The sequence below is a fragment of the Microcaecilia unicolor genome, chromosome 1 (genome assembly GCF_901765095.1).
Source record: "Microcaecilia unicolor chromosome 1, aMicUni1.1, whole genome shotgun sequence".
In the NCBI taxonomy this organism is placed as follows: Eukaryota; Metazoa; Chordata; class Amphibia; order Gymnophiona; family Siphonopidae; genus Microcaecilia; species Microcaecilia unicolor.
This window is the reverse complement of record NC_044031.1, coordinates 13,693,729-13,718,540: the sequence shown is the minus strand read 5'-3', so window position 1 is coordinate 13,718,540 and position 24,812 is coordinate 13,693,729. Positions and strand designations below refer to the sequence as shown.

At 43.8% G+C, this 24,812-nt stretch overlaps 1 protein-coding gene across 1 annotated transcript in view; it reads left to right on the top strand.

Annotated features, from left to right (window-relative positions):
* Positions 1-14,209: 14,209 nt before the first annotated feature.
* Positions 14,210-24,812, top strand: part of LOC115466946 (zinc finger protein 260-like) — a gene marked incomplete at its 3' end in the record, with an annotated part of 67,098 nt that continues 56,495 nt past the window's right edge. Inside the window, exon 1 of the mRNA XM_030198942.1 lies at positions 14,210-14,409. Coding sequence (XP_030054802.1) covers positions 14,283-14,409 — 127 coding nt within the window. The remainder of the gene's footprint in view (positions 14,410-24,812) is intronic.

Sequence of the window (24,812 nt, the reverse complement as noted above, 5' to 3'; positions counted from 1 at the left end):
AGGACTTGTAAGTTAACCTACCTGCTACTTTGTTCTATTTTATGCACAAATTCTCTGTTCTAAGATCCTTTTAAAAACCTACCTCTCGTGTGCAATTGTATATTAAATCAATCTTTTTGAAGCTAAAAATACGGTCTCTTTGTGTTCTAGAGTATATGGTATCTTTTATATATACTTAATTTATTTAATTTATTGCAATTATCACCTTTGGTAATTGGTGGAGAAATTAATATCCTAAAACTTATAAATACAGCACCTGCTCTTAAATTATAAATAGTAGCGAGTGCTGTAGAGCTCTTTCCCCCAAGACAAGGAAACACTCACAATGCATCATTCAGGAACCAAATCATTTCTATGCATTGACTGTGGCAAAAGTTTCAGGTTGAAGAAATACATGATAATGCGCCAGAGAATCCAGACAAGCCATTTGCATGTACTTAGCTAAAAGCTGCACTGAGAAGGGAACACTCACAAGACACTGGAGAATCCACACTGGTATGAAACCATTTACCTCCTCCGAGTGTAGTAAAAGGTCCCGTCAGAAGGTACTGTGGCACTGTATGGCACTGTATGGCACTACTTATGTACTTATGTACATGCCATACTGGGAAAGACCAAAGGTCCATCAAGCCCAGCATCCTGTTTCCAACAGTGGCCAATCCAGGTCACAAACACGCGGCAAGATCCCAAAAATGTACAAAACATTTTAAACTGCTTATCCCAGAAATAGTGGATTTTCCCCAAGTCCATATAATAACAATCTATGGACTTTTCCTTTAGGAAGCCGTCCAAACCTTTTTTAAACTCTGCTAAGCTAACCGCCTTTACTACATTCTCTGACAACGAATTCCAGAGTTTAATTACACGTTGAGTGAAGGAAAATTTTCTCCGATTCGTTTTAAATTTACTACATTGTAGCTTCATCGCATGCCCCTTAGTCCTAGTGTTTTTGGAAAGCGTAAACAGACGCTTCACATTTACCCGTTCATCTCCACTCATTATTTTATAGACCTCTATCATATCTCTCCTCAGCCGCCTTTTCTCCAAGCTGAAGAGCCCTAGCTGCTTTAGCCTTTCCTCATAGGGAAGTCGTCCCATCCCCTTTATCATGTTCGTCGCCCTTCTCTGCACCTTTTCTAATTCCACTATATCTTTTTTGAGATGCGGCAACCAGAATTAAACACAATATTCGAGGTGCGGTCGCACCATGGAGTGATACAAGGGCATTATAACATCCTCATGTTTGTTTTCCATTCCTTTCCTAATAATTCCTAACATTCTATTTTCTTTCTTAGCCGCAGCAGTACACTGAGCAGAAGGTTTCAACTATCATCAATGACAACACCTAGATCCCTTTCTTGGTCCTTGAAACCTAACATGGAACCTTGCATGACGTAGCTATAATTCGGGTTCCTCTTTCCCACATGCATCACTTTGCACTTGCTCACATTAAATGTCATCTGCCATTTAGACGCCCAGTCTCCCAGTCTCGTAAGGTCCTCTTGTAATTTTTCACAATCCTCCCGCGATTTAACGACTTTGAATAACTTTGTGTCATCAGCAAATTTAATTACCTCACTAGTTACTCCCATTTCTAGGTCATTTATAAATATGTTAAAAAGCAGCGGTCCCAGCACACACCCCTGGGGAACCCCACTAACTACCCTTCTCCATTGAGAACTGACAGTTTGAACTTCGTGGGTGTGGCTTGGATCTCTTTCAGGGAGAGAAAACTAACAACTTATAGCAGCAGCTTCAGAGAGCATTTTCCATCTCACAGATAGGCTGCAGAGAATACCTTCTCCTGCTTTAGACTTAGCCTGGCCTCAGAATGACATCCTATAGTATATCTCCTATCAAACTGAGCTCTCTTTTTCATCAAGCACTGCCATTTCCTCCCCTCACCCTCCCCACTGACAGTTTGAACTTCGTGGGTGTGGCTTGGATCTCTTTCAGGGAGAGAAAACTAACAACTTATAGCAGCAGCTTCAGAGAGCATTTTCCATCTCACAGATAGGCTGCAGAGAATACCTTCTCCTGCTTTAGACTTAATCCTACCCACCCTACCCCTCTACCCACCCACCCCTAGAGTGACATGTCTTATATAACCTCCCTATCAACCCACTCATTACTTTACCTCACCCATTTCTATTCTTCTATCACCTTCTCCCACTACTCCAACCAGAGTTACACCTAATCACACTGACCACCCTTCAACATCTTCTGTCCTTCTGTGACTGTTCTCTTGTGCTTGACTGCTTAAATATTTTAAATTTAAATGCTTTACTTTTTGTCTATTAGATTGTAAGCTCTTTGAGCAGGGACTGTCTTTCTTCTGTGTTTGTACAGCGCTGCGTACACTTTGTAGCGCTCTAGAAATGTTAAATAGTAGTAGTAGAGAATACTGACCATTTAACCCTACTCTCTGTTTTCTATCTTTTAACCAGTTTTTATTCCACAATAGAACACTACCTCCTATCCCATGACTCTCCAATTTCCTCTGGAGTCTTTCAGACGCCTTCTGAAAATCCAGATACACAATATCAACCAGCTCCCCTTTTTCCACATGTTTGTTCACCCCTTCAAAGAAATGTAGTAGATTGGTGAGGCAAGATTTCCCTTCACTAAATCCATGATGACTTTGTCTCATTAATCCATGCTTTTGAATATGCTCTGTAATTTTGTTCTTAATAATAGTCTCAAACATTTTGCCCGGCACCGACGTCAGACTCACTGGTCTATAATTTCCCGGATCTCCTCTGGAACCTTTTTTAAAAATCAGCATTACATTGGCCACCCTCCAATCTTCCGGTACCACGCTCGATTTTAAGGATAAATTACATATTTCTAACAATAGCTCCGCAAGCTAATTTTTCAGTTCTATCAGTACTCTGGGATGAATACCATCTGGTCCAGGAGATTTGCTACTGTTCAGTTTGTAGAACTGCCCCATTACATCCTCCAGGTTTACAGAGAATTCATTAAGTTTCTCCGACTCATCAGCTTCGAATACCATTTCTGGCACCGGTATCCCATCCAAATCTTCCTCGGTAAAGCCTGAAGCAAAGAATTCATTTAATCTTTCCGCTACAGCTTTGTCTTCCCTGATTGCCCCTTTTACTCCTCCGTCATGTAGCGGTCCAACTGATTCTTTTGCCGGCTTCCTGCTTTTAATATACCTAAAAAAAATTTCCTATGTGTTTTTGCCTCCAACGCAATCTTTTTTTCAAAGTCCCTCTTAGCTTTCCTTATCAGCGCTTTGCATTTGACTTGACATTCCTCATGCCGTTTCTTATTATTTTCAGTCGGTTCCTTCTTCCATTTTCTGAAGGATTTTCTTTTAGCTACTACTACTACTATTTACTACTATTTAGCATTTCTATAGCGCTACAAGGCATACACAGCGCTCACTATTTAACCACGCCGGCTGTCGTTTGGTCTTCCGTCCTCCTTTTTTAATACGCGGAATATATTTGGCCTGGGCTTCCAGGATGGTGTTTTTGAACAGCATCCACGCCTGATGTAAATTTTTGACCCTCGCAGTCGCTCCTCTAAGTTTTCTTTTCACCGTTCTTCTCATTTTACCATAGTCTCCTTTTTTAAAGTTAAACGCTAACATATTTGATTTCCTATGTATATTTACTTCAAAGCTAATATCAAATCCGATCATATTATGATCACTGTTGTCAAGCAGCCCCAGCACCATTACCTCCAGATCTTGGGCTCCACTAAGGACTAGGTCTAGAATTTTTCCTTCTCTCGTCGGTTCCTATACCAGCTGCTCCATAAAGCTGTCCTTGATTTCATCAAGGAATTTTACTTACCTAGCATGTTCCGATGTTACATTTACGCAGTCAATATCGAGGTAATTGAAATCACCCATTATTATTGTGTTGCCCAGTTTGTTTGCGTCCCTAATTTCCTTTAACATTTCTGCATCCGTCTGTTCATCCTGGCCAGGTTTTCCCCTTTATCCTTTTCCCCTTTACACATGGAATTTCAATCCACAGTGATTCCAAGAAGTGTTTTGTTTCTGCAGAATTTTCAATCTATTTGATTCAAGGCTCTCGTTAAAATACAATGCTACCTCTCCACTAATTCGATCCACCCTATCACTACGATATAATTTATACCCCGGTATGACAGTGTCCCACTGGTTATCCTCCTTCCACCAGGTCTCAGAGATTCCTATTATATCTAATTTTTCATTTAGTGCAATATATTTTAACTCTCCCATCTTATTTCTTAGGCTCCTGCCATTCGCATATAGACATTTCAAACTGTGTTTGTTGCTGCTATTTACATTATGCTTAGTACTTGACAATACTAATTTGCAACTCAGTACACCTCAAAAAACGCCAGAGAAGCCACATAGGCCCGAATCCATTTACATGTACTGAGTACAATAAAAGCTTCAGTTAGAAGGCAAACCTCAGAAAGCACCAAAGAATCCGCACAGGAAGGCATATATAAATATCTATTAGTGGAGAAAGAAACAACTGTAAAGCAGAAATTGTGGAGACAGAAAATCAGTAATCACTATTATAGGAGACTTCCTGTATTATCAAATAACTTTGTTATTGTAGAGTGGCCTCGTAAAGATCTTCAAAAACTAGATGTTTGAATGAGACAACTCCTCCATGCCCACAAGGTCTTCTGTAAGAATTTGTGCATCTGAGATTGTAAATTCCTAGATCTAAAAGAGGGTTTGTTATTATAGAACTCTGTTACACTGAGTTGGGAAGGTCACTCAGGTAAAGTCATTCTTTTGTTATTTATGAGCTTGCCGATTTCTGTCCCCAGAAATTTCTTTGTGAAATGAAGATCAAGCATCGTATGTTAAGTCTGGTATAAGAAAAGGCCCCTTGTCAAATCCCATCTACTTTTTACACCCAAGCAGCTCGGCAGTTTGGGCCTACCAAATCTGCCATGGTATTCTTGGTCTGCCTGTTTAAAAGCACTTCATTGTTGGATGAATCCCTTTGCTCAGTCGCATTGGGTCTGATTGGAGGAGTCTCTAACCTCTTCTTATACCCTTTTAGCCAACACACATAATTGGTCTCCATTGTTATGCCATCACCCCTTTATTTATCCAGGCACAGGTAAAGTCAATAGGAAGGCAGCAGGTCAAGAGAGTAATCCAGGAACAGGCAAAGTCAGTAGGCAAGCAGCAGGAAAGAGAGTAATCCAGGCACAGATAAAGTCAATAGGCAGGCAGCAGCAGGTCAAGAGAGTAATCCAGGCACAGGCAAAGTCAGTAGGCAGGCAGCAGGCAAGAGAGTAATCCAGGCACAGGTAAAGTCAATAGGCAGGCAGCCGGTCAAGAGAGTAATCCAGGTACAGGCAAAGTCAGTAGGCAGGCAGCAGGCAAGAGAGTAATCCAGGCACAGGTAAAGTGAGTAATCCAGGTACAGGCAAAGTCAGCAACGAGGGACAAAGTAGAGAAGAAGCAAACTACTGAGCAAGTAACACCTACCAAAGTAGAAGCCGAAGCATGGAGTCCAGGGAGAGCTCAGCTGATAAAATGCTGGCGTCTGACATCAGCAGGGACCAGCAGAGAGAAGGAGCACAGCCATAGGACAAGAGCAGGGGAAGGAGGAACCAGAAGACCAATAGGAGAGAAGCAAGGGAAGCCAGGCAGAGAGCCAGGTGCATGGAAGCAAAGCAATCAAGGAGCCTGCAGCCAGAGAAGAACTACACACACATGGCTCAGGGCTGTGCCAGTCAAATGTGCGTGTTGACGGGACCCTGCGCAACCTGAGGACGCTGCTTGCGTTGAGGTAGGGGACATGACAACTCATCTATATACAAACAGAGCTGGGAGGAAAAAAGATTTTTCTAAAAAGATTGCCTTTTACAACCACAAAGACTTGAAGAATAAATAAATATGTACAACAGAACTGAACAATGTTGGCACATTTAGACTGTCTTTGCTCAGAACTTCTGCATGAAGGAAGTGCTTCCTCATTATTCAATACCTGTCTTTGGTCCATCAAGCCCAGTATCCTGTTTCCAACAGTGGCCAATTCAGGTCACAAGTACCTGGCAGAAACCCAATTCTTAGCAGCATTCCATACTATCAATCCCGGGGCAAGCAGTGGCTTTCCCAAGTCTGTCTCAATAGCAAACTATGGACTTTTCCTCCAGGAACTTGTCCAAACCTTTTTTATACCCAGATACTCTAACCGCTACATCGTCCGACGAAGAGTTCCAGAGCTTAACTATTCATTGAGTGAAAAAATGTATTTCCGTTTAACTTCCTTGAGTGTCCCCTAGTTTTTGTACTTTTCAAACAAGTAAAAAATTGATTTACTTCTACTCATTCTACAGCACTCAGGATTTTGTAGACCTCAATCTTGTCTCCCTTAATCTGTCTCTTTTCCAAGCTGAAGAGCCCTAACCTCTTTAGCCTTTCCTCTTACGAGAGGAGTTCCATCCCCTTTATCAGTTTGGTCGCTCTTCCTTGAACCTTTTCTAATTCCGGTATATCTTTTTTGAGATACGGCGACCAGAACTGAACACAATACTCAATGTGTGGACGCACCATGCAGCGATACAAAGGCATTATAATATTTTCAGTCTTATTCACCATCCCTTTCCTAATAATTCCGCCACTGCACATTGAGCAGAAAATTTCAGCGTATTATCTACGATGACACCTAGATCTTTTTCTTGAGTGCTGATCCCCAAGGTGGACCCTGGCATTAGGTAACTATGATTTGGTTTATTCTTTCCAATGTGCATCACCTTTCATTTGTCCACATTAAATTTCATCTGCCATTTGGATGCCCAGTCTTCCAATTTCCTTAAGGCCTTCCTGCAATATTTCTCAGCCCGCAAACTGATCAAGTATAAGTGCTTTGTGTGGAAATAGAGATGAAGACAAGTGTTTTCTGTGAATATGAGGTTTTCTCCATCTTCTTCTGACAAACTGTCTTTTCCTGTGCAGCTTCCTCTTTCTGAATCTCCTAGAACAAAGACAGTTGATAGTGAGCACCAGAAAAGACAAGGGGAACTGTTGAGAAGTGGCTGCCTAGTATCACCAGACACTTCTGATCACTTGTGAACACAATTTGTAATTACAGATTACGACTTCAGCTTTTGAAGGAGAGTTTGAAGCCTCTCCAACCAAAGCTAGAAAGGCAAGGAAGACAGTGAAGAGTCAAGCCCTGGTGGGGGAGATGGTGTTTCAAAACAGGTGACGAGTTTAAAGAGATAAAGAGTACACTTGAACCGATGTCTGTATGTGGTATAATGGGGATGGAGGTGGGGAAATAGAAGACCAGACATGTTAACTTAGGGAAAGAAAGGAAGAGAATGAGTGGAATGAAAAAATATAATGCCAAGAGCTCACCTTGAGAAAGCCATGGGTACAGATGCTGACAACCAGATGTATTGCAGTAAGGAAGGTCATGAGGAGTATTGGGGGCACCCACAAGGTCAGGGGAAGAGATCTGACCTACAGAGTACGGTGGAGTGTGCTCACAGCTCCGGAGGTTACTTGAGAATGGTTGCTGAGAGCAACATCCTTCCTCTTTTATAAGATACAAGCAAAAAATGCCCGTTTCTCCAAAAATGAAACGGACCCTAGGAAGGCTCGCGTCTAAGCGATTCCTCATCTCTCCCCTGCCCTCCCTTCCATGTCCAGCGATTCTCCCCTGCCCTCCCATCCCATCCATGTCCAGCGGTTCTCCCCTCCTATCGCATCCCCTCCATGTCCCGCCCTCTGACGTAATTTCCTCTTTCTGCGAGGGCGGGACACTGAGAGGGAAGGCTGGAGGCGAGCCAATTACGTATACCTCATTTACATACTGTAGGGGTATTTACCTGAGATTACGGTTACGAACCCAGCCAGCCAGGCATCCAGGGATGCAGATTGACGAATTATTAGGAGATAGGTACTATGCTAAAACTGGAAATACAGTGAAACAGAATAATAGAATTCAGTAACATCCAAAACTTACTTTTATGATTTAATCATCTTTATTAAAAGCAAAACATTGTTGGTTGATAAGCTTTACACAGAACAAGAAAAAATAGTAAACCATCCAACTTGGCACATTAAAAACTTTTACTTTTACCCCAAGAACCCTTCCCCTCCCGTACTCCCCTCCCCCCCTATAAGCCCACCTGACTGTTTCCACCCGCCAAAATAACAACAGATGTACATATCAGTAGGATCCAAAGCAGTACAAAACAAGTCATAAATAAATTCACATAGCAGACAGCCAACAGATTTATTTTCCAAAATAATTAACTTTGTATGAACTTGGTGGCTAATTCTGTGCTGCTTGCCATTTTGTGCTATGGACGTCATCTACTTAGATTTCAGCAAAGCTTTTGACACGGTTCCCCACAGGAGGCTCTTGAATAAACTAGAAGGGCTGAAGATAGGACCCGAAGTGGTGAACTGGATTAGGAACTGGTTGACGGGCAGACGCCAGAGGGAGGTGGTGAATGGTGTTCGCTCGGAGGAGGGAAAGGTGAGTAGTGGAGTGCCTCAGGGATCGGTGCTGGGGCCGATTCTGTTCAATATATTTGTGAGTGACATTGCCGAAGGGTTACAAGGTAAAGTTTGCCTTTTTGCGGATGACACCAAGATTTGCAACAGAGTGGACACCCCGGAGGGAGTGGAAAACATGAAAAAAGATCTGAAGAAGCTAGAAGAATGGTCTAACGTTTGGCAATTAAAATTCAATGCGAAGAAATGCAAAGTGATGCACTTAGGGAGTAGAAATCCAAGGGAGGCGTATGTGTTAGGTGGGGAGAGCCTGACAGACACGGACGGGGAGAGGGATCTTGGGGTGATAGTATCTGAGGACCTGAAGGCGATGAAACAGTGCGACAAGGCGGTGGCCGTAGCGAGAAGGTTGCTAGGCTGTATAGAGAGAGCTGTGACCAGCAGAAGAAAGGAGGTTTTAATGCCCCTGTATAAGACGTTGGTGAGGCCCCACCTGGAGTATTGTGTTCAGTTTTGGAGGCCGTACCTTGCGAAGGATGTTAAAAAAATGGAAGCGGTACAAAGAAAAGCTACGAGGATGGTATGGGAGTTGCGTTCCAAGATGTATGAAGAGAGACTTGCTGACCTGAACATGTATACTCTGGAGGAAAGGAGGAACAGGGGTGATATGATACAGACGTTCAAATATTTGAAAGGTATTAATCCGCAAACGAATCTTTTCCGGAGATGGGAAGGCGGTAGAACGAGAGGACATGAAATGAGATTGAAGGGGGGCAGACTCAGGAAAGATGTCAGGAAGTATTTCTTCACGGAGAAGGTGGTGAACGCTTGGAATGCCCTCCTGCGGGAGGTGGTGGACATGAAAACGGTAACGGAATTCAAACATGCGTGGGATAGGCATAAAGGAATCCTGTGTAGAAGGAATGGATCCACAGAAGCTTAGCTGAAATTGGGTGGCGGGGGGGAAGAGGGGTTGGTGGTTGAGAGGCTAGGATAGGGGAGGGCAGACTTATACGGGGTCTGTGCCAGAGCCGCTGATAGGAGGCGGGACTGGTGGTTGGGAGGCAGGAAATACTGCTGGACAGACTTATATGGTCTGTGCCCTGAAAAAGACAGGTACAAATCAAGGTAAGGTAAGATATGAGTTTATCGTGGGCAGACTAGATGGACCGTGCAGGTCTTTTTCTGCCGTCATCTACTATGTTACTATGTATTTTGGCGGTGTATTGTTTGCCTAACGTAAGAGGCAGACATTGTCATATAATTAACATTTTAATTTTATTTGTATTTGGGTAATGACTGAGAAAAATACTATTAAAAATTTTATAATCGAAAGGGGCGCCCAAGTTTTGCTGAGGACGTCCTCGTAAAACGTCCCGGCGAAGGGGCGGGGAAACCCGTATTCTCAAAACAAGATGGGCGTCCATCTTTCGTTTCGATAATACGGTCAGGGACGCCCAAATCTCCACATTTAGATTGACCTTAGAGATGGTCGGCCCCATTTTTCGGCGATAATGGAACCTGAGGACGCCCATCTCAGAAACGACCAAATCCAAGCCCTTTGGTTGTGGGAGGAACCAGCATTCGTAGTGTACTGCTCCCCCTGACATGCCAGGACACCAACCGGGCACCCTAGGGGGCACTGCAGTGGAGTTCAGAAATTTCTTCCAGGTACATAGCTCCATTACCCTGTGTGCTGAGCCCCCCAAAACCCACTACCCACAACTGTACATAGCCCATATGTGTGAAGGGGGGCATCTAGATGTGGGTACAGTGGGTTTGTGGTGGGTTTTGGAGTGCTCACATTTTCCACAACAAGTGTAACAGGTAGGGGGGGATGGGCCTGAGTCCGCCTGCCTGAAGTGCACTGCACCCACTAAAACTGCTCCAGGTACCTGCATACTGCTGCGATGGACCCGAGTATGACATTTGAGGGTGGCACGACATATTTTTAAAGTTGTTTTTTGAAGGTGGGAGGGGGTTAGTGACCACTGGGGGAGTAGCGGGAGGTGATCCCCGATTCTCTCTGGTGGTCATCTGGTCAGTTTGGGCACCTTTTGGTGCCTTGGTCGTAAGAAAAACAGGACCAGGTAAAGTCGTCCAAATGCTTGTCAGGGATGTCCTTTTTTTTTCCATTATAGGTCGAGAATGTCCATGTGTTAGGCACGCCCAAGTCCTGCCTTCGCTATGCCTCTGACACGCCCCTGGGAACTTTGGTCATCCCCGCGACGGAAAGCAGTTGGAGATGCCAAAAATCGGCTTTTGATTATGCCGATTTAGGCGACCCTGTGAGAAGGACGCCCATCTTCCGATTTGTGTCGAAAGATGGGCGTCCTTCTCTTTTGAAAATAAGCCTGTTGGTTAACTTCTGCTGTATATCAACCAGTAGTAAATACTAGTAATAAACAATATTAAGTGTAGGGTTACCATATTTGCGGAGACAAAGAGGACAGAAAAAATAAAAATGGTTGCTATCTTTGCTAAAGAAATATTGAACTGTACTTAATGAACACACATCAAAGTGACTTACTTACAGTACAGCAGTAGACATTCTACGTTTCAAGAACTTCCGGAGTTGAGTTTGACCGAGTCTGAGCCTAAGCGTACTTATCATAAGAGTGTATATCCCTTCGGCTGGCTTCTGAGATACGTGTGAAAGTCTTTGCATGACATATGCTTAAAATCGGGCTGCAAGAACAAAATTCCTTTGACAGATTCAACCAGCAGGGGCGCAGAGAGGGGATCAGCAATGCCTTTTTCTCTCTTTAGCACCCCATGTGTCCAGACTGACTCAGTGGCGTTCCTGGGGGGGGGGGCGGTGGGTGCGGTCCGCCCTGGGTGCACGCCGCTGGGGGGGTGCCACGCGCCTGTCGGCGCCACTTGTTCCGTGCTCCCTCTGCCCTGGAACAGGTTACTTCCTGTTCCGGGGCAGAGGGAGCATGGAACGAGCGAAGCCGACAGGCGCGCAGCACCCCCCCCCCCCCCAGCAGGTAAAAATGCACCCGGGGGGGGGTGTCGTTTTGCCGGGGGGGGGGGAGATGTCATTTCGCCGGGGGAGGCGCTGCACCCTGGGGAGGGGGGGCGCATTGGCGATCCACCCCGGGTGTCAGCCGCCCTAGGAATGCCAGTGGACTGACTAATTAGCCAGAGATGGTTTCTAGTATTATGTGGGTAGGTGTGTTGGTCATAGGCACATAAAAGAAAAAGGACATTTCCCTAAAAATTAAAAATCCTGTACGACATATCTGAAGAGGACATGGCCTCTTAAAAGAGCACATATGGTAACCCTAATTAAGTGCATTTTTGTAATATACTACTGCATTCTTCAAAATAGAAGGAGCAAGTTCCCACAAACCATCTAGGCACAGGTAAAAAAAAAAAAAGCTTTCAAATGCTCCCAGGTTTCAACCTAATACATGTTAAATGTGGGATATGAATGTCATAAATAAATAAATAAATAGAAAGAAACTCTGAATGTTGAGCACCTGATTCTCATTAACATGATGTCTGTTTTAGTGGCCCATTACTAGGAGAAAATCTATGCACAAACGTAACACATGCTATGGTGTCCCTATAACCAGCCCCTCCCAATGACAGAGTGATTCCATTTATAATAAGTTACTACTCTACCTATGAAAAGTTATCCTCTGTGTACACCCGTGTGCTGCTGGCATGTTTGAAAATATATGTGAGATTAAATAAAAATGCTGCCAACAGTAAAGAATGACAACGTAGATGCAGCAGCTCATAGGTTTGCTTGCTTTGGTTTGAGTATATGTGGATGACGGCTGCGCGGGGAAGGGAAAACTCAGTCTAACCTAATTGGTTTCAGCGTTTTGACGTCACTTCATCGCCTGTCTATTAAACCTCCTTGCAAACTACTACTCTACCTATAAAAAGTTATTGTTATATTTCCTCTGTGTATATCCGTGCGCTGCACACGCTGAAATGTTTGAAAATATAAGTGAGATTAATTAAATTAAAATGCTACCAACAATAAATGGCTTCAATATCTTAACGTCTTCCTGTCTCGTCAACTAATTTTCCTGGCTGTAGCTGACTCCATGCCTTCCACTGATTGGTCACAAGACTCCTGAGGGCGGGGAGAGGAAGCCAAGCGATGGGAGGTTACGTTGAGAACTTCTTGCACTGATTGTCCACAAGAGTCTAGGAACAGCAGAGAACAGAAGGGGCGGAGAAAGAAGGAGGAGCTTCAGCTCTCTCTGGCACTGATTGGTCAGAATCTTCAGGGGTAACAATAGAGGGAGGAGTTTCAGCCCTCCTCCTCCCTATATCTTCCTGTTTCTTTTCCTCTTTTTATGTGCGGGAGCTGGAGGTGTGGGGAAGGGCAGGAGGATGGCTCTTGGGGTTTGTGCTGAGCAGGTAGGAGACTGGCAGGAGGTGGGCAGCAGGGGATGCAGTGCCTGGCAATGCCACACACACACAAGAAGAAATGAGCCTGGCACTGCTCAATCCATTCCCTGCTGTAGCCCCTCAGGCTCTTCTTCCTCATTCTCCTCCCCTCACTGGCAGGAGGTGGGCAGCAGGGGATGCAGTGTGACACACACACACACACACACACACACACACACACACACACCACACACCACACACACACACACACACACACCACACACCACACACCACACACCTTCTTTACCAGACTCTCACTTTCAGCTTTACATTCTCCCTCTCCCTCTGTCGCTTTCTGACATCTCTTTACCTTCTGCTTCCTCTCTCTCTCTCCCTCTGACTGTCGCTTTCCTGCCATCTCTTTACCTTCTGCTCTCTCTCTCACTGTCATTTTCTGCTTCCTGCCATCTCTTTATCTTCTGCTTCCTCTCTCTCTCTCTGACTTCTCCTCTTGCTCCTCCACCTGTGTAGAGCATCAGGGAAGGAGGGAAATGAGGGGTAATGAACAGGACAAGTTAGTCAGTGTAACAGGAAGGTGGGTGCATGCTGAGGGTGGAGGGAGAGTTTAGGGAGTGAGGAGAAAGGGCAAGCCGAGGAAGGGGCGCTACATGAGGGGAGTAAACTCTGAAAGTTTGGATGAGGGAGAAGGAAAGAAAGCTGGGGATGCGTCGGTGAAGCATGTGAGTGGGGTACCATGGCTGAATTTTGAGGATTCCATAGGGCGAAGGAGTTGGGTGTATGTATGTTCCGAGGGAAGGAGACAGAGAGCTGGGAAGATGTATTGACGGGATTCAGAAAGAGCTGTGGGGACACTGTGTGTGGGTGGGGGTGGGACAGCTATGATGCTGTGAATGTTGGGGAGGTTGAGAGAACTGTGGTGGGTTAGGGGGAGGGACATATTGTGAGAGCTGTGGAAATGTACTGGGGCAAGAGGGTTTTCAAAAAGAACTAATGAATGCAGTGGGATAGATATGAGAGAGAGAGAGCTCTGGTTGTTCATACTGGGGGGGGATCATATTGCCAGAGAGGTATGGGATGTGTGTGCTCTGGGAAGAATGGAGAACTGGCAGAGGAGGTGGGGTTGCTGGAATGAGAAAAAAGAAAGCTGGGAGAGCAGAGGGGGTATCGTCCTTCTTAGGGAGGGATTCATACTAGTTCTAGACTGAGAATGGTGGGGGGGGGGGGGGGAAATCAAGCCTGATCTGGGAGTCAGCTTAGGTGGAGTCAGTCCTGGAGCATAGAAGAGAGGGGTGTTTTTGTTGGGGAAATTCTACACAAAACAGAAAAAATGTGCACAGTGACAACCCGAAAACAAAGACATGAGGGTGATAATATGTCAGGAGCTGAAATCTAATGAATTCTGAGCACCTCCTTGTGTCCCTGAGTGTGTTTCTGGTTTGTGTTTCAGATGCGGGTGACGTTTGAGGACATTGCTGTCTCTTTCTCCCAGGAGGAGTTGGAGTATTTAGATGAAGGGCAGAAGGAGCTTCACAGGGAGGTGATGAAAGAGAATTATGAGATCCTGATGTCTCTAGGTAAGGATTTCCCATTATTCTTAAAATCTCTTCTCGGGCAGATTAAGGATTGACTGGCAGCAGGTGAGTCTCAGTCCAGGATACCCGAGTGACTGATAATGAGTGATGGTGAGATGACCCACTCTATATACAACGCAAGCAAGCAAGAGGGAATCAGCAACACAAACCAAAAAAACACAACAGAAAAAGTCCAGTGGACCATGGTTGGACCAGGGAGGCGAAGCCTTAGGCTGAAGGAAGTGAAGTTTTTTGAAAGACCCGAGACAGCCAGTGTTCTGGATGCATGCAGGTCCATTTGCTCAGTGCACCTGGCCAAATTTCCATGTCAAGGGTCATGAGTTCTCATTGTCCAGGGCATTACCCACATAGAACAATAAAAAATGAAAACTAGACTTGCACTGAGACTTAAATCTAAGTTTCCTAGGAGTGGCCTAGTGGTTAGGGTGGTGGACTTTGGTCCTGGGGAACTGAGGAACTGAGTTTGATTCCCACTTCAGGCACAGGCAGCTCCTTGTGACTCTGGGCAAGTCTCTTAACCCTCCATTGCCCCATGTAAGCCGCATTGAGCCTGCCATGAGTGGGAAAGCGCGGGGTACAAATGTAACAAAAAAAAAATGAGGCTCAATGATGTCACTGTGTTCCAGTGACGTCATCGATGCATTCCAGCTTCGTGAAAACGGGCACTGTAACAATGTGAGTAGATCTGGTTGCCAGGATGTCAGGAAATGATAAAAAATGGTCCAAAAGCCTGAAAAACCTAAAAATAGTGACTAAAAAATGTGTACTCAGTTACAAAAAAAGGTTGAATTGTGAAAAATAAAAAATTAAAAAACAGAAATTAAAAGTAAAGGTGAAAAAGCTATGTTACAACCATAGTGGTGTTAAAGGCATAAACACTGAAGATCAGATCATCCAAGGAGCCTTCTCTCCATGATCTGTTTGCCAGCACCAGAGAGGTGGCTGCAGTACAGAGAAGACACCGGTAAACTCCAGGAAGGGGGAGAAGCCAGACCGCGGCCGGTGTGGGGGTAGAAAGGAGCAATGACGCTCCATAAAAAGTGCCACCTGAGGTCCCATCCTCAGTTGGCCTAATGGTAGGGCTGCCACTGTTGTTCATGTAGATGTGCTTAACACCTACGCCTTACTGGACACATTGTCTAATCATGAACCTTCCATTCCTTTCTAAGATAGTAGGATATGTCATCCTGAACCATCTTACTACCTTTATTGACCATACCCATGTCCTTCATCCAAAGCAGACTGACTTTAATAGACTTTGTAATACTAAAATTGACATTATCGGTATTCTGAATATCATTTAGGCTACCTTGCACAGTGACCAGTCTGTCTTCTTCTTGTCTCTCAGTCGTCTTTGATCTGATAGACCATCAGCTGCTGTTAGATAGACTGAGAGATATAGGGATATCCGATAAGGCCAGGAAATGTTTTTTCTCGTACCTGTCTGATCGTATATATCTATTCTCATGGCAGGGAGATATTTCCATGCAGTGTACATCACCTGCAATCTATGTCAAGGCTTTCTTTGATCTCCGACTCTTTTTAACATATTCCTAACCCCATTAGCAACTCTCATACAAACGTAGGAGTTAATTCCTTTGTGTGGATGATATTCAGATTTTGGCCATTTTAGATCTTAGCTGGGCTCAGGACCTAACAATACTAGTTTCTAAACTGAAGACCATCTCGAAGTGGTTGCAGGTTAATAGGATGCAGTGTAATCTTAATAAGATTAAAGCAGTATTATTCTCTTGTAATATAAAGAACATATCTTTAGAATCTGTCACCCTCTGAGGAACACGGGTTAAGATAGCTGAGACCACAAGAATTGTGGTTGTAGTTATAGATTCCGATTTGAATTTCCACCCACGTTTCCTCAGTTGTTACAAAATGTTTTTTTGCCTGTGCCAGATTCGTTCAGTTCAGTCTCCTAGAGTTAGAAGCCCTTCATATGCTTGTGCACGCCATGGTACTCTCTTACCTAGACTACTGCAATGCTCTGTTCAAGGGACTTCGTCAAAGAGAATTCAAACACCTTCTGCTCATTCAAAATAAAGCTGTTAAGCTGATTACTGGGGGCCGTAAATATGATCACGTTATGTGAGTCCTAAAGGCAGAACACCGGCTGCCTGTTGAATTACATATCATCCATAAAATTCTGTTTTTAGTACATAGCATTCATCACTCAAGAGGACTACTTTTCCTTTCCTGCTATCTGATTCCCTACTCCAGCTTATAGACCCATCGCTCTATGCAGCAAAACCTCTTAGTATTCTAAGTCATCTTTAGGGACTTGATCTTCAGCATCACTGGCCCTACATTATGGAATAGCCTTCCTCTGTAGTTACATAGAGGGCATTTTTGACATGACGTCTAAATCCAACTTTGAATGTTTTTCAAAAAACGTCCAAAAATTGAGTAGTGACCATAATCATTTTCAGAATGTGTATCTTTTCTTTTTTTCGTTAATGGCCATTTCTTAGACGTGCTAACTGTGTCTATCTTATTGGTCTATTTTCGAAAAACAAAGTCCAACATACTACTACTACTACTACTACTACTACTACTACTACTACTACTTGACATTTCTAAAGCGCTACTAGGGTTATGCAGTGCTGTACAATTTAACATAGAAGGACAGTCCCTGCTCAAAGGAGCTTACAATCTAAAGGACAAATGTACAGTCAGTCAAATAGGGGCAGTCTACATTTCCTGAAAGGTATAAAGGTTAGGTGCTGAAAGCGACATTGAAGAGGTGGGCTTTGAGCAAGGATTTGAAGATGGGTAGGGAGGGGGCTTGGCGTAAGGGCTCAGGAAGTTCATTCCAAGCATAGGGTGAGGCGAGGCAGAATGAGCGGAGCCTGGAGTTGGCGGTGGTGGAGAAGGGTACTGAGAGGAGGGATTTGACCTGTGAGCGGAGGTTACGGGCAGAAACGTAAGGGGAAATGAGGGTAGAGAGGTAATGAGGGGCTGCAGACTGTGTGCATTTGTAGGTAAGAAGGAGAAGCTTGAACTGTTTGCGGTATCTGATTGGAAGCCAGTGAAGTGAACTGAGAAGAGGGGTGATATGAGTATATCAGTTCAGGCGGAATATAAGACGTGCAGCAGAGTTCTGAACAGATTGAAGGGGGGATAGATGGCTAAGTGGGAGGCCAGTAAGGAGTAGGTTGCAGTAGTCAAGGCGAGAGGTAATGAGAGCGTGGACGAGAGTACGGGTGGTGTGCTCAGAGAGGAAAGGGCGAATTTTGCTGATGTTAAAGAGAAAGAAGCGACAGGTCTTGGCTATCTGCTGGATATGCGCAGAGAAGGAGAGGGAGGAGTCGAAGATGACTCCGAGGTTGCAGGCAGATGAAACGGGGAGGATGAGGGTGCCATCAACTGAGATGGAGAGTGGAGGAAGAGGAGAAGAGGGTTTTGGTGGAAAGACGATAAGTTCGGTCTTGGACATGTTCAGTTTCAGGTGGCGGTTGGACATCCATGCAGCAATGTCGGATTAGCAGGCCGATACCTTGGCCTGGGTCTCCACGGTGATGTCTGGTGTGGAGAGATATAGCTGGGTGTCATCAGCATAAAGATGATACTGGAAACCATGAGATGAGATCAGTGAGCCCAAGGAAGAGGAGTAGATTGAAAAAAGAAGGGGTCCAAGGACAGATCCCTGGGGAGCTCCAACAGAGAGCGGGATGGGGGTGGAGGAAGATCCATGAGAGTGTACTCTAAAGGTGCGGTGGGAGAGATAGGAGGAGAACCAGGAGAGGACAGAACCCTGGAACCCAAATGAGGACAGTGTGGCAAGAAGTAAATCATGATTGACAGTATCAAAAGCAGCGGATAGATCAAGGAGGATGAGGATGGAGTAGTGGCCTCTGGATTTGGCAAGGAACAGGTCATTACAGACTTTAGAGAGTGCCGTTTCTGTCGAGTGTAGAGGGCGAAAACCGGATTGAAGCGGATCGAGGATGGCATGAGAGGAGAGAAAATCAAGGCAGCGGCTGTGAACAGCACGCTCAAGTATTTTGGAGAGGAAGGGTAGGAGGGAGATGGGGCGGTAGTTGGAGGGACTGGTAGGGTCAAGTGATGTTTTTTTGAGGAGAGGTGTGACTACGGCGTGCTTGAAGATGTCAGGGACAGTTGCAGTGGAGAGAGAGAGGTTGAGGATATGACAGATGGAGGGGGTGACAGTATGAGAGATGGTGTTAAGTAAGTTGGTGGGGATGGGATCAGACGAACAAGTGGTGCATTTCGAGGAGGAAAGAAGCCATTGGGATGTAGGAGAAGCTAGCATTCTTAGTAGACTGCCCACACAGACATTAAATTTCAAGTTTATCGTCAATACCAACTAAGCGGCTTACAGACTAAGAAAAGAAGAGAGGAGAAAACAATACAGAGAGAATAGGAAAAGGGGGAGAACTACAATAATTATGATATAAAACAAGGGTGGGTGAGCACATTAGGAAGGGAAGTAATTTCAGAGCCAAGAAATGCCAGGGCCTAGGAGAGAGGCAGCAAAGGGTAATGGAACGCCTCCAAAAAGAGGAAAGCTTTTAGGTCGGTCTTAAACCATTCCAAAGAAGATTGTGATCTAAGTCACTCCGGAAGGATGACATGGTTGTATTTCCGAGTGCTGTGAATACGTTTACTACTACTACTATAAATCATTTCTATAGCGCTACCAGTCGTACGCAGCGCTTCACAAGTGAACATGAAGAAAAGACAGTCCCTGCTCAAAAGAGCTTACAATCTAAATCAGGACAGACAGACAGGACCAAGGGTAGGACAGACAGAAGGACACATAGGGAAAGAGACTATTGAAGAGAGGAAGACAAGATAAAGGTTACGAGCAAGTGACAAGTTAGGAGTCAAAAGCAGCATCAAACAGGCCTTTAGCCCGGATTTGAAGGCGGCCAGGGATGGTCATGAATTATATTAGTGATCCTTGGACTTGCATTATTAAATCTAGGAATAAAATGGGTTCTGCTGCAGATAACTTGAGCTAAGCTTTAGTAAAAGACCTTCTATGTTAGTTGAATGTTCTAATGCATGCTTATTAGGTATATACTACTACTACTACTTAACATTTCTAGAGCGCTACTAGGGTTACGCAGTGCTGTACAGTTTAACAAAGAAGGACAGTCCCTGCTCAAAGGAGCTTACAATCTAAAGGACGAAATGTCAAGTTGCAGTATTATGAACCATCTTTAAACAGTGAAGATCCTTCAAAGTAAGTGATTTTTAGAGAGAGTAGACATACATATGCAGTTAACCCAAGGGAATGTATCGGAGTTAAGAGCAGTGCTAAGAAGATGTTAGACAGTAGAGGGGCCAATCAGGAGTGAGTCCCAAATATTCCCCTGCCTATCCAGCAGAATCATAACAAATCTGATTGGCTTGTCAGGGGCTGAGCCAGCAGACGTCAGAAGCCTGATCCATTTAAGCTGCCTTTCCTCTGCAATCATTGCTTTGGCGTTGATTGCTCTGATTGCTTGCTGAAGCCAGTTTGCGCTTGGTCGCTTGTGTTCACGTTGGAGTTTAGCCTTTCTCCTCGTGTTTGCTTATTCTGTGTGTGTGTGTGCTGGGTTCTCCCAGCATGAGCCTGATTGCCTCACTCCCCACACCTGGTTTGCTTTCTCCTTCTCTAGCGTAGTGCTGTCTAGGGTAAGCTTGTGCCTTGAGTTGTTTCAGTTTGTTTAACTTTCTCTCCCTCGGTGTTCCCTTTGTTGTGCTGAGCTTCTACTCTGCTCCCTGTGGTTCTGCCTTCCCCTGTCCTTGTATCTACCAGCATCTTCAATCCCATAAACTCGAGTTTCTAATTCGCCCAAGTGAGTGATAGTCTGAGACACAAAAGATTCCAAACGGCTTAATTGGCTAGTAATCGAGGGTGTAAAGGACCCGGGAACCCTGTAGAACTAGAGAGCACATCCTTTTTCCTCAAGGCATCACTTGGTCTCCCTAAGAAATTTTAATTAAACAACTCTATAATGCTAAGATACAGACAGCAGTCCAGCAGCAAGGGGGGTACTATCCAGTCATTTACATTGTGTCACATGTATGATGATCTCCCAGTTGGTGAGAGGTTAAATGTGTGTGCTCGTTGCAAAAGCTCCTAGCTCTCAGAGAACAAGTCCGTTCTTTTGAGGCTAGAGTAGCAGACTTGGAGGAGCTGACAGAGAGGTATATAGAAGAGGCGTACAGGGATGTTTCTGTTTCCACATACAGTTCAAACTCCCTTATTGACTTATAAGTGCATTCACTCTGCAGCTCAGTACCTCTCCACTCTCATCTCTCCCTACACTCCTCCCCAGGAACTCCGTTCACTGGGTAAATCTCTCTTATCTTCACCCTTCTCCTCCACCTCTAACTCCAGACTCCGTTCCTTTTATCTTGCTGCACCATATGCCTGGAATAAACTTCCTGAGCTGGTCCGTCAAGCCCCATCTCTGGCCGTCTTCAAATCTAGGTTAAAAGCCCACCTTTTTTATGCTACTTTTAACTCCTAACCCTTATTCACTTATTCAGTACCTTTATTTTATCATCCCCACCTTAGTAATTCCCTTATCTCTTATTTGTCCTGTTTGTCTGGACTAATTAGATTGTTAGCTCCGTCGAGCAGGGACTATCTCTTCATGTTCAAGTGTAAAGCGCTACTTACGTCTAGTAGCTCTATAGAAATGATAAGTAGTAGTAGTAGTAAGTCCCACCTCCAGTCTGGTATACATCCAAGGGTACTCAAAGAACTCGAGTATGACATTGCTGACTGCTGTTATTTATTTATTTATTTATTTGTTGCATTTGTATCCCACATTTTCCCACCTATTTGCAGACTCAATTTGGCTTACAATATTACATCATGGCAGGCGCCAATCAAGACTAGATAGACAATTGGTTACATACAAAGAAACTTGTGTAACATAATGGATATAATCAATTCAGTAAATCAGAAAACAGTCAAACTATCAAGTAAGTAGTGATACATTGGAGTTCCTATTATTGATTATTATGGTAAGCCTTGTTAAAGAGAAAAGTTTTTAGTGTTTTTCAAAAGTTGATTAAGTCGAGAATAGTTTTCAGATCGAGTGGTAATGCATTCCACAGCTGAGTGCCAATATAAGAAAAGCAGGTCTTGTTTTTGGTGGCAGTTACTTTATCTTGCCTCAGGCTTTAGTCACTGATCCACCTTAGACAAAGTTCTTCAACAATAGAGTTGCCATCATTACACTACACATCCTAAGTTCCTTCCTAGAAACATAAGAACATAAGAGTAGCCATACTGGGTCAGACCAGTGGTCCTTCTAGCCCAGTATCCTGTTTTCCAAACAGTGGCCAAGCCAGGTCACAAGTACCTGACACAACCCCAAAGAGCAGCAAGATTCTATTCAGAATCTCAAAGAGTAGCAACATTCCATGTAGAACCCCAAAGAATAGCAAGATTCTGGAATCCTAAAGAGTGACAAGATTCCATGCAGAACCCCAAAGAATAGCAAGATTCTGGAATCCTAAAGAGTGACAAGATTCCATGCAGAACCCCAAAGAATAGCAAGATTCTGGAATCCTAAAGAGTGACAAGATTCCATGCTTAATTGGGTAGTAATCAGATCAAATCAGGCTCGTTCTACTGCCACAGTTATTTGTTGAAGTTGTTATTGAGATGGACTTGGGGAAAATTCACTGCTTATTTCTAGGATAAGCAGCATAAAATGTATTGTACTGTTTCTTGCCAGGTACTTGTGACCTGGATTGGCCACTGTTGGAAGCAGGGCTTGATGAACCTTCGGTATGTCCCAGTTTGGCAACGCTTATTTTCTTATTCTTTGCATGTTGAAATATTTGGACTGTTTAAAAGGGACTCTTTATTAAAATATTTTTATAGCATTTACTTGTTTTTTTCCTCCTTAGTTTCTATTATACTTACTGTTGTAGACATTGTACATTCCGTGAGGATCTTACCCTTCTATTGCGCTTATCCTCAGATACTGAAAGATCCTTTGAGTCTCTTGATGCCTGTCATCTGAAGCACCTGACCTGGAAGGTCTTGTTTTTGGTGGCAGTTATTTTATCTTGCCTTAGTCACTGGCTTATCTTGGCTTATCTTGGCTTTAGTCACTGATCCACCTTAGACAAAGTTCTTAAACAATAGAGTTGTCATTATTTCACTACACATCCTAAGTTCTTTCCTAGAAACATAAGAACATAAGAGTAGCCATACTGGGTCAGACCAATGGTCCTTCTAGCCCAGTATCCTGTTTTCCAAACAGTGGCCAAGCCAGGTCACAAGTACCTGACACAACCCCAAAGAGCAGCAAGATTCTATTCAGAATCTCAAAGAGTAGCAACATTCCATGTAGAACCTCAAAGAATAGCAAGATTCTGGAATCCTAAAGAGTGACAAGATTCCATGCAGAACCCCAAAGAATAGCAAGATTCTGGAATCCTAAAGAGTGACAAGATTCCATGCAGAACCCCAAAGAATAGCAAAATTCTGGAATCCTAAAGAGTGACAAGATTCCATGCAGAACCCCAAAGAATAGCAAGATTCTGGAATCCTAAAGAGTGACAAGATTCCATGCAGAACCCCAAAGAATAGCAAGATTCTGGAATCCTAAAGAGTGACAAGATTCCATGCAGAACCCCAAAGAATAGCAAGATTCTGGAATCCTAAAGAGTGACAAGATTCCATGCTTAATTGGGTAGTAATCAGATCAAATCAGGCTCGTTCTACTTCCACAGTTATTTGTTGAAGCTGTTATTGAGATGGACTTGGGGAAAATTCACTGCTTATTTCTAGGATAAGCAGCATAAAATGTATTGTACTGTTTTGGGATCTTGCCAGGTACTTGTGACCTGGATTGGCCACTGTTGGAAGCAGGGCTTGATGGACCTTCGGTATGTCCCAGTTTGGCAACGCTTATTTTCTTATTCTTTGTATGTTGAAATATTTGGACTGTTTAAGAGGGACTCTTTATTAAAATATTTTTATAGCATTTACTTGTTTTTTTCCTCCTTAGTTTATATCATGCTTACTGTTGCAGACATTGTTCTGTTCATTCCGTGAGAATCTTATCTTTCTATTTACTGCTCTTTTGCTCTGATATTGAAAGATCCTTTGAGTCTCTTATTACCTGCCATTTGAAGCACCTGACCTGGAAGGTCTGGTTTTTGGAGGCAGGGTGACTGGATTCAGGCTTTAATAACTGATTCACCTTATACAAAGGTTTTGAGCCATACAGCTGTCATGTCTACACATCCTAAGTTCTGTGATGTTTGGGGTAGATTATAAAATAATATGAAGAAATATCAAACTATATAAATGAAAAGAAATCCATATTGCATTGTTTGAAAGTAATCTCTGAACTGACAGTCTGGGCCGAGTTAGGAAGTGTCCCCTTAATGTTCACCACACAAATAATTAGCATTTAAAGGAGGGTAACTGTTCACAGCACAAATAATTAGCACTTAAAGGAGGGTAATTTTATAAAAGGTTGACATTGGGAATGTGATAGAATTTAATAAAATCCTGAGTGGTGTGGAATAGTTGTTTAATTTCTCAAACAGTACAAAAACAAGAGGACACACCGTACAATTAAAGACCAACAGATTGAAAACAAATGATAGGAAGGTTGATTGTTGCGGTTGTCTGGGTTTTGCCGCTTCTGAATAAGTGAACCAACATTTCATCCAAGACCTGGATAACCACAACATCATAATGCCAGCTGCGGAAGCCTAAGGGAATGTTCACATGTAGAGCATAATTAAGGTGTGGACTTGGTTGCTGGAAAATGTGGATTCAAAAGAGATTTGAATGTTTCTGGACGAAAGTCCATAAAAACATTTTTAGTCAAGTAGACTTAAGAGAGCCATTGCTCGTCTCTGGAAAATGAACCATGAGAAATAGATCTACTTTTTGGGATCTGCCAGGCACTTGTGACCAGACTGGCCACTGTTGGAGACAGGATCAGGACTCGATGGCTATTCTTACGCCTATGTGGAAAGACCAAAAGGAGCTTTTGAATATCAACTTGAATGTGATCATATATTCTATCTCCATCTCTGGTAATGATCAGCAGCGAGGGGGGTGGCAGATTTACAAAGGGGTATTGTATTAATAAACTGGTTAAATCGTTCTACAATAATCTACAATGCTCTTTTATTTATTTTTTTATTTTTATATTTTACTAGGAAAAAAGGCCCGTTTCTGACACAAATGAAATGGGCGCTAGTAAGGTTTTCCTCGGAGTGTGTGTGTTCTACAGAGTGTGTATGAGAGTGAGCTTGTGATAGAGAGAGAGTGAATGTGTGAGTGTGTGTGACAGAGAGAGTGAGACTGCGTGCGAGAGTGTGTGTGTGAGAGTGAGAGTGTGTGCCAGGGGCCCCCTCCCTCCCTCCCAGTT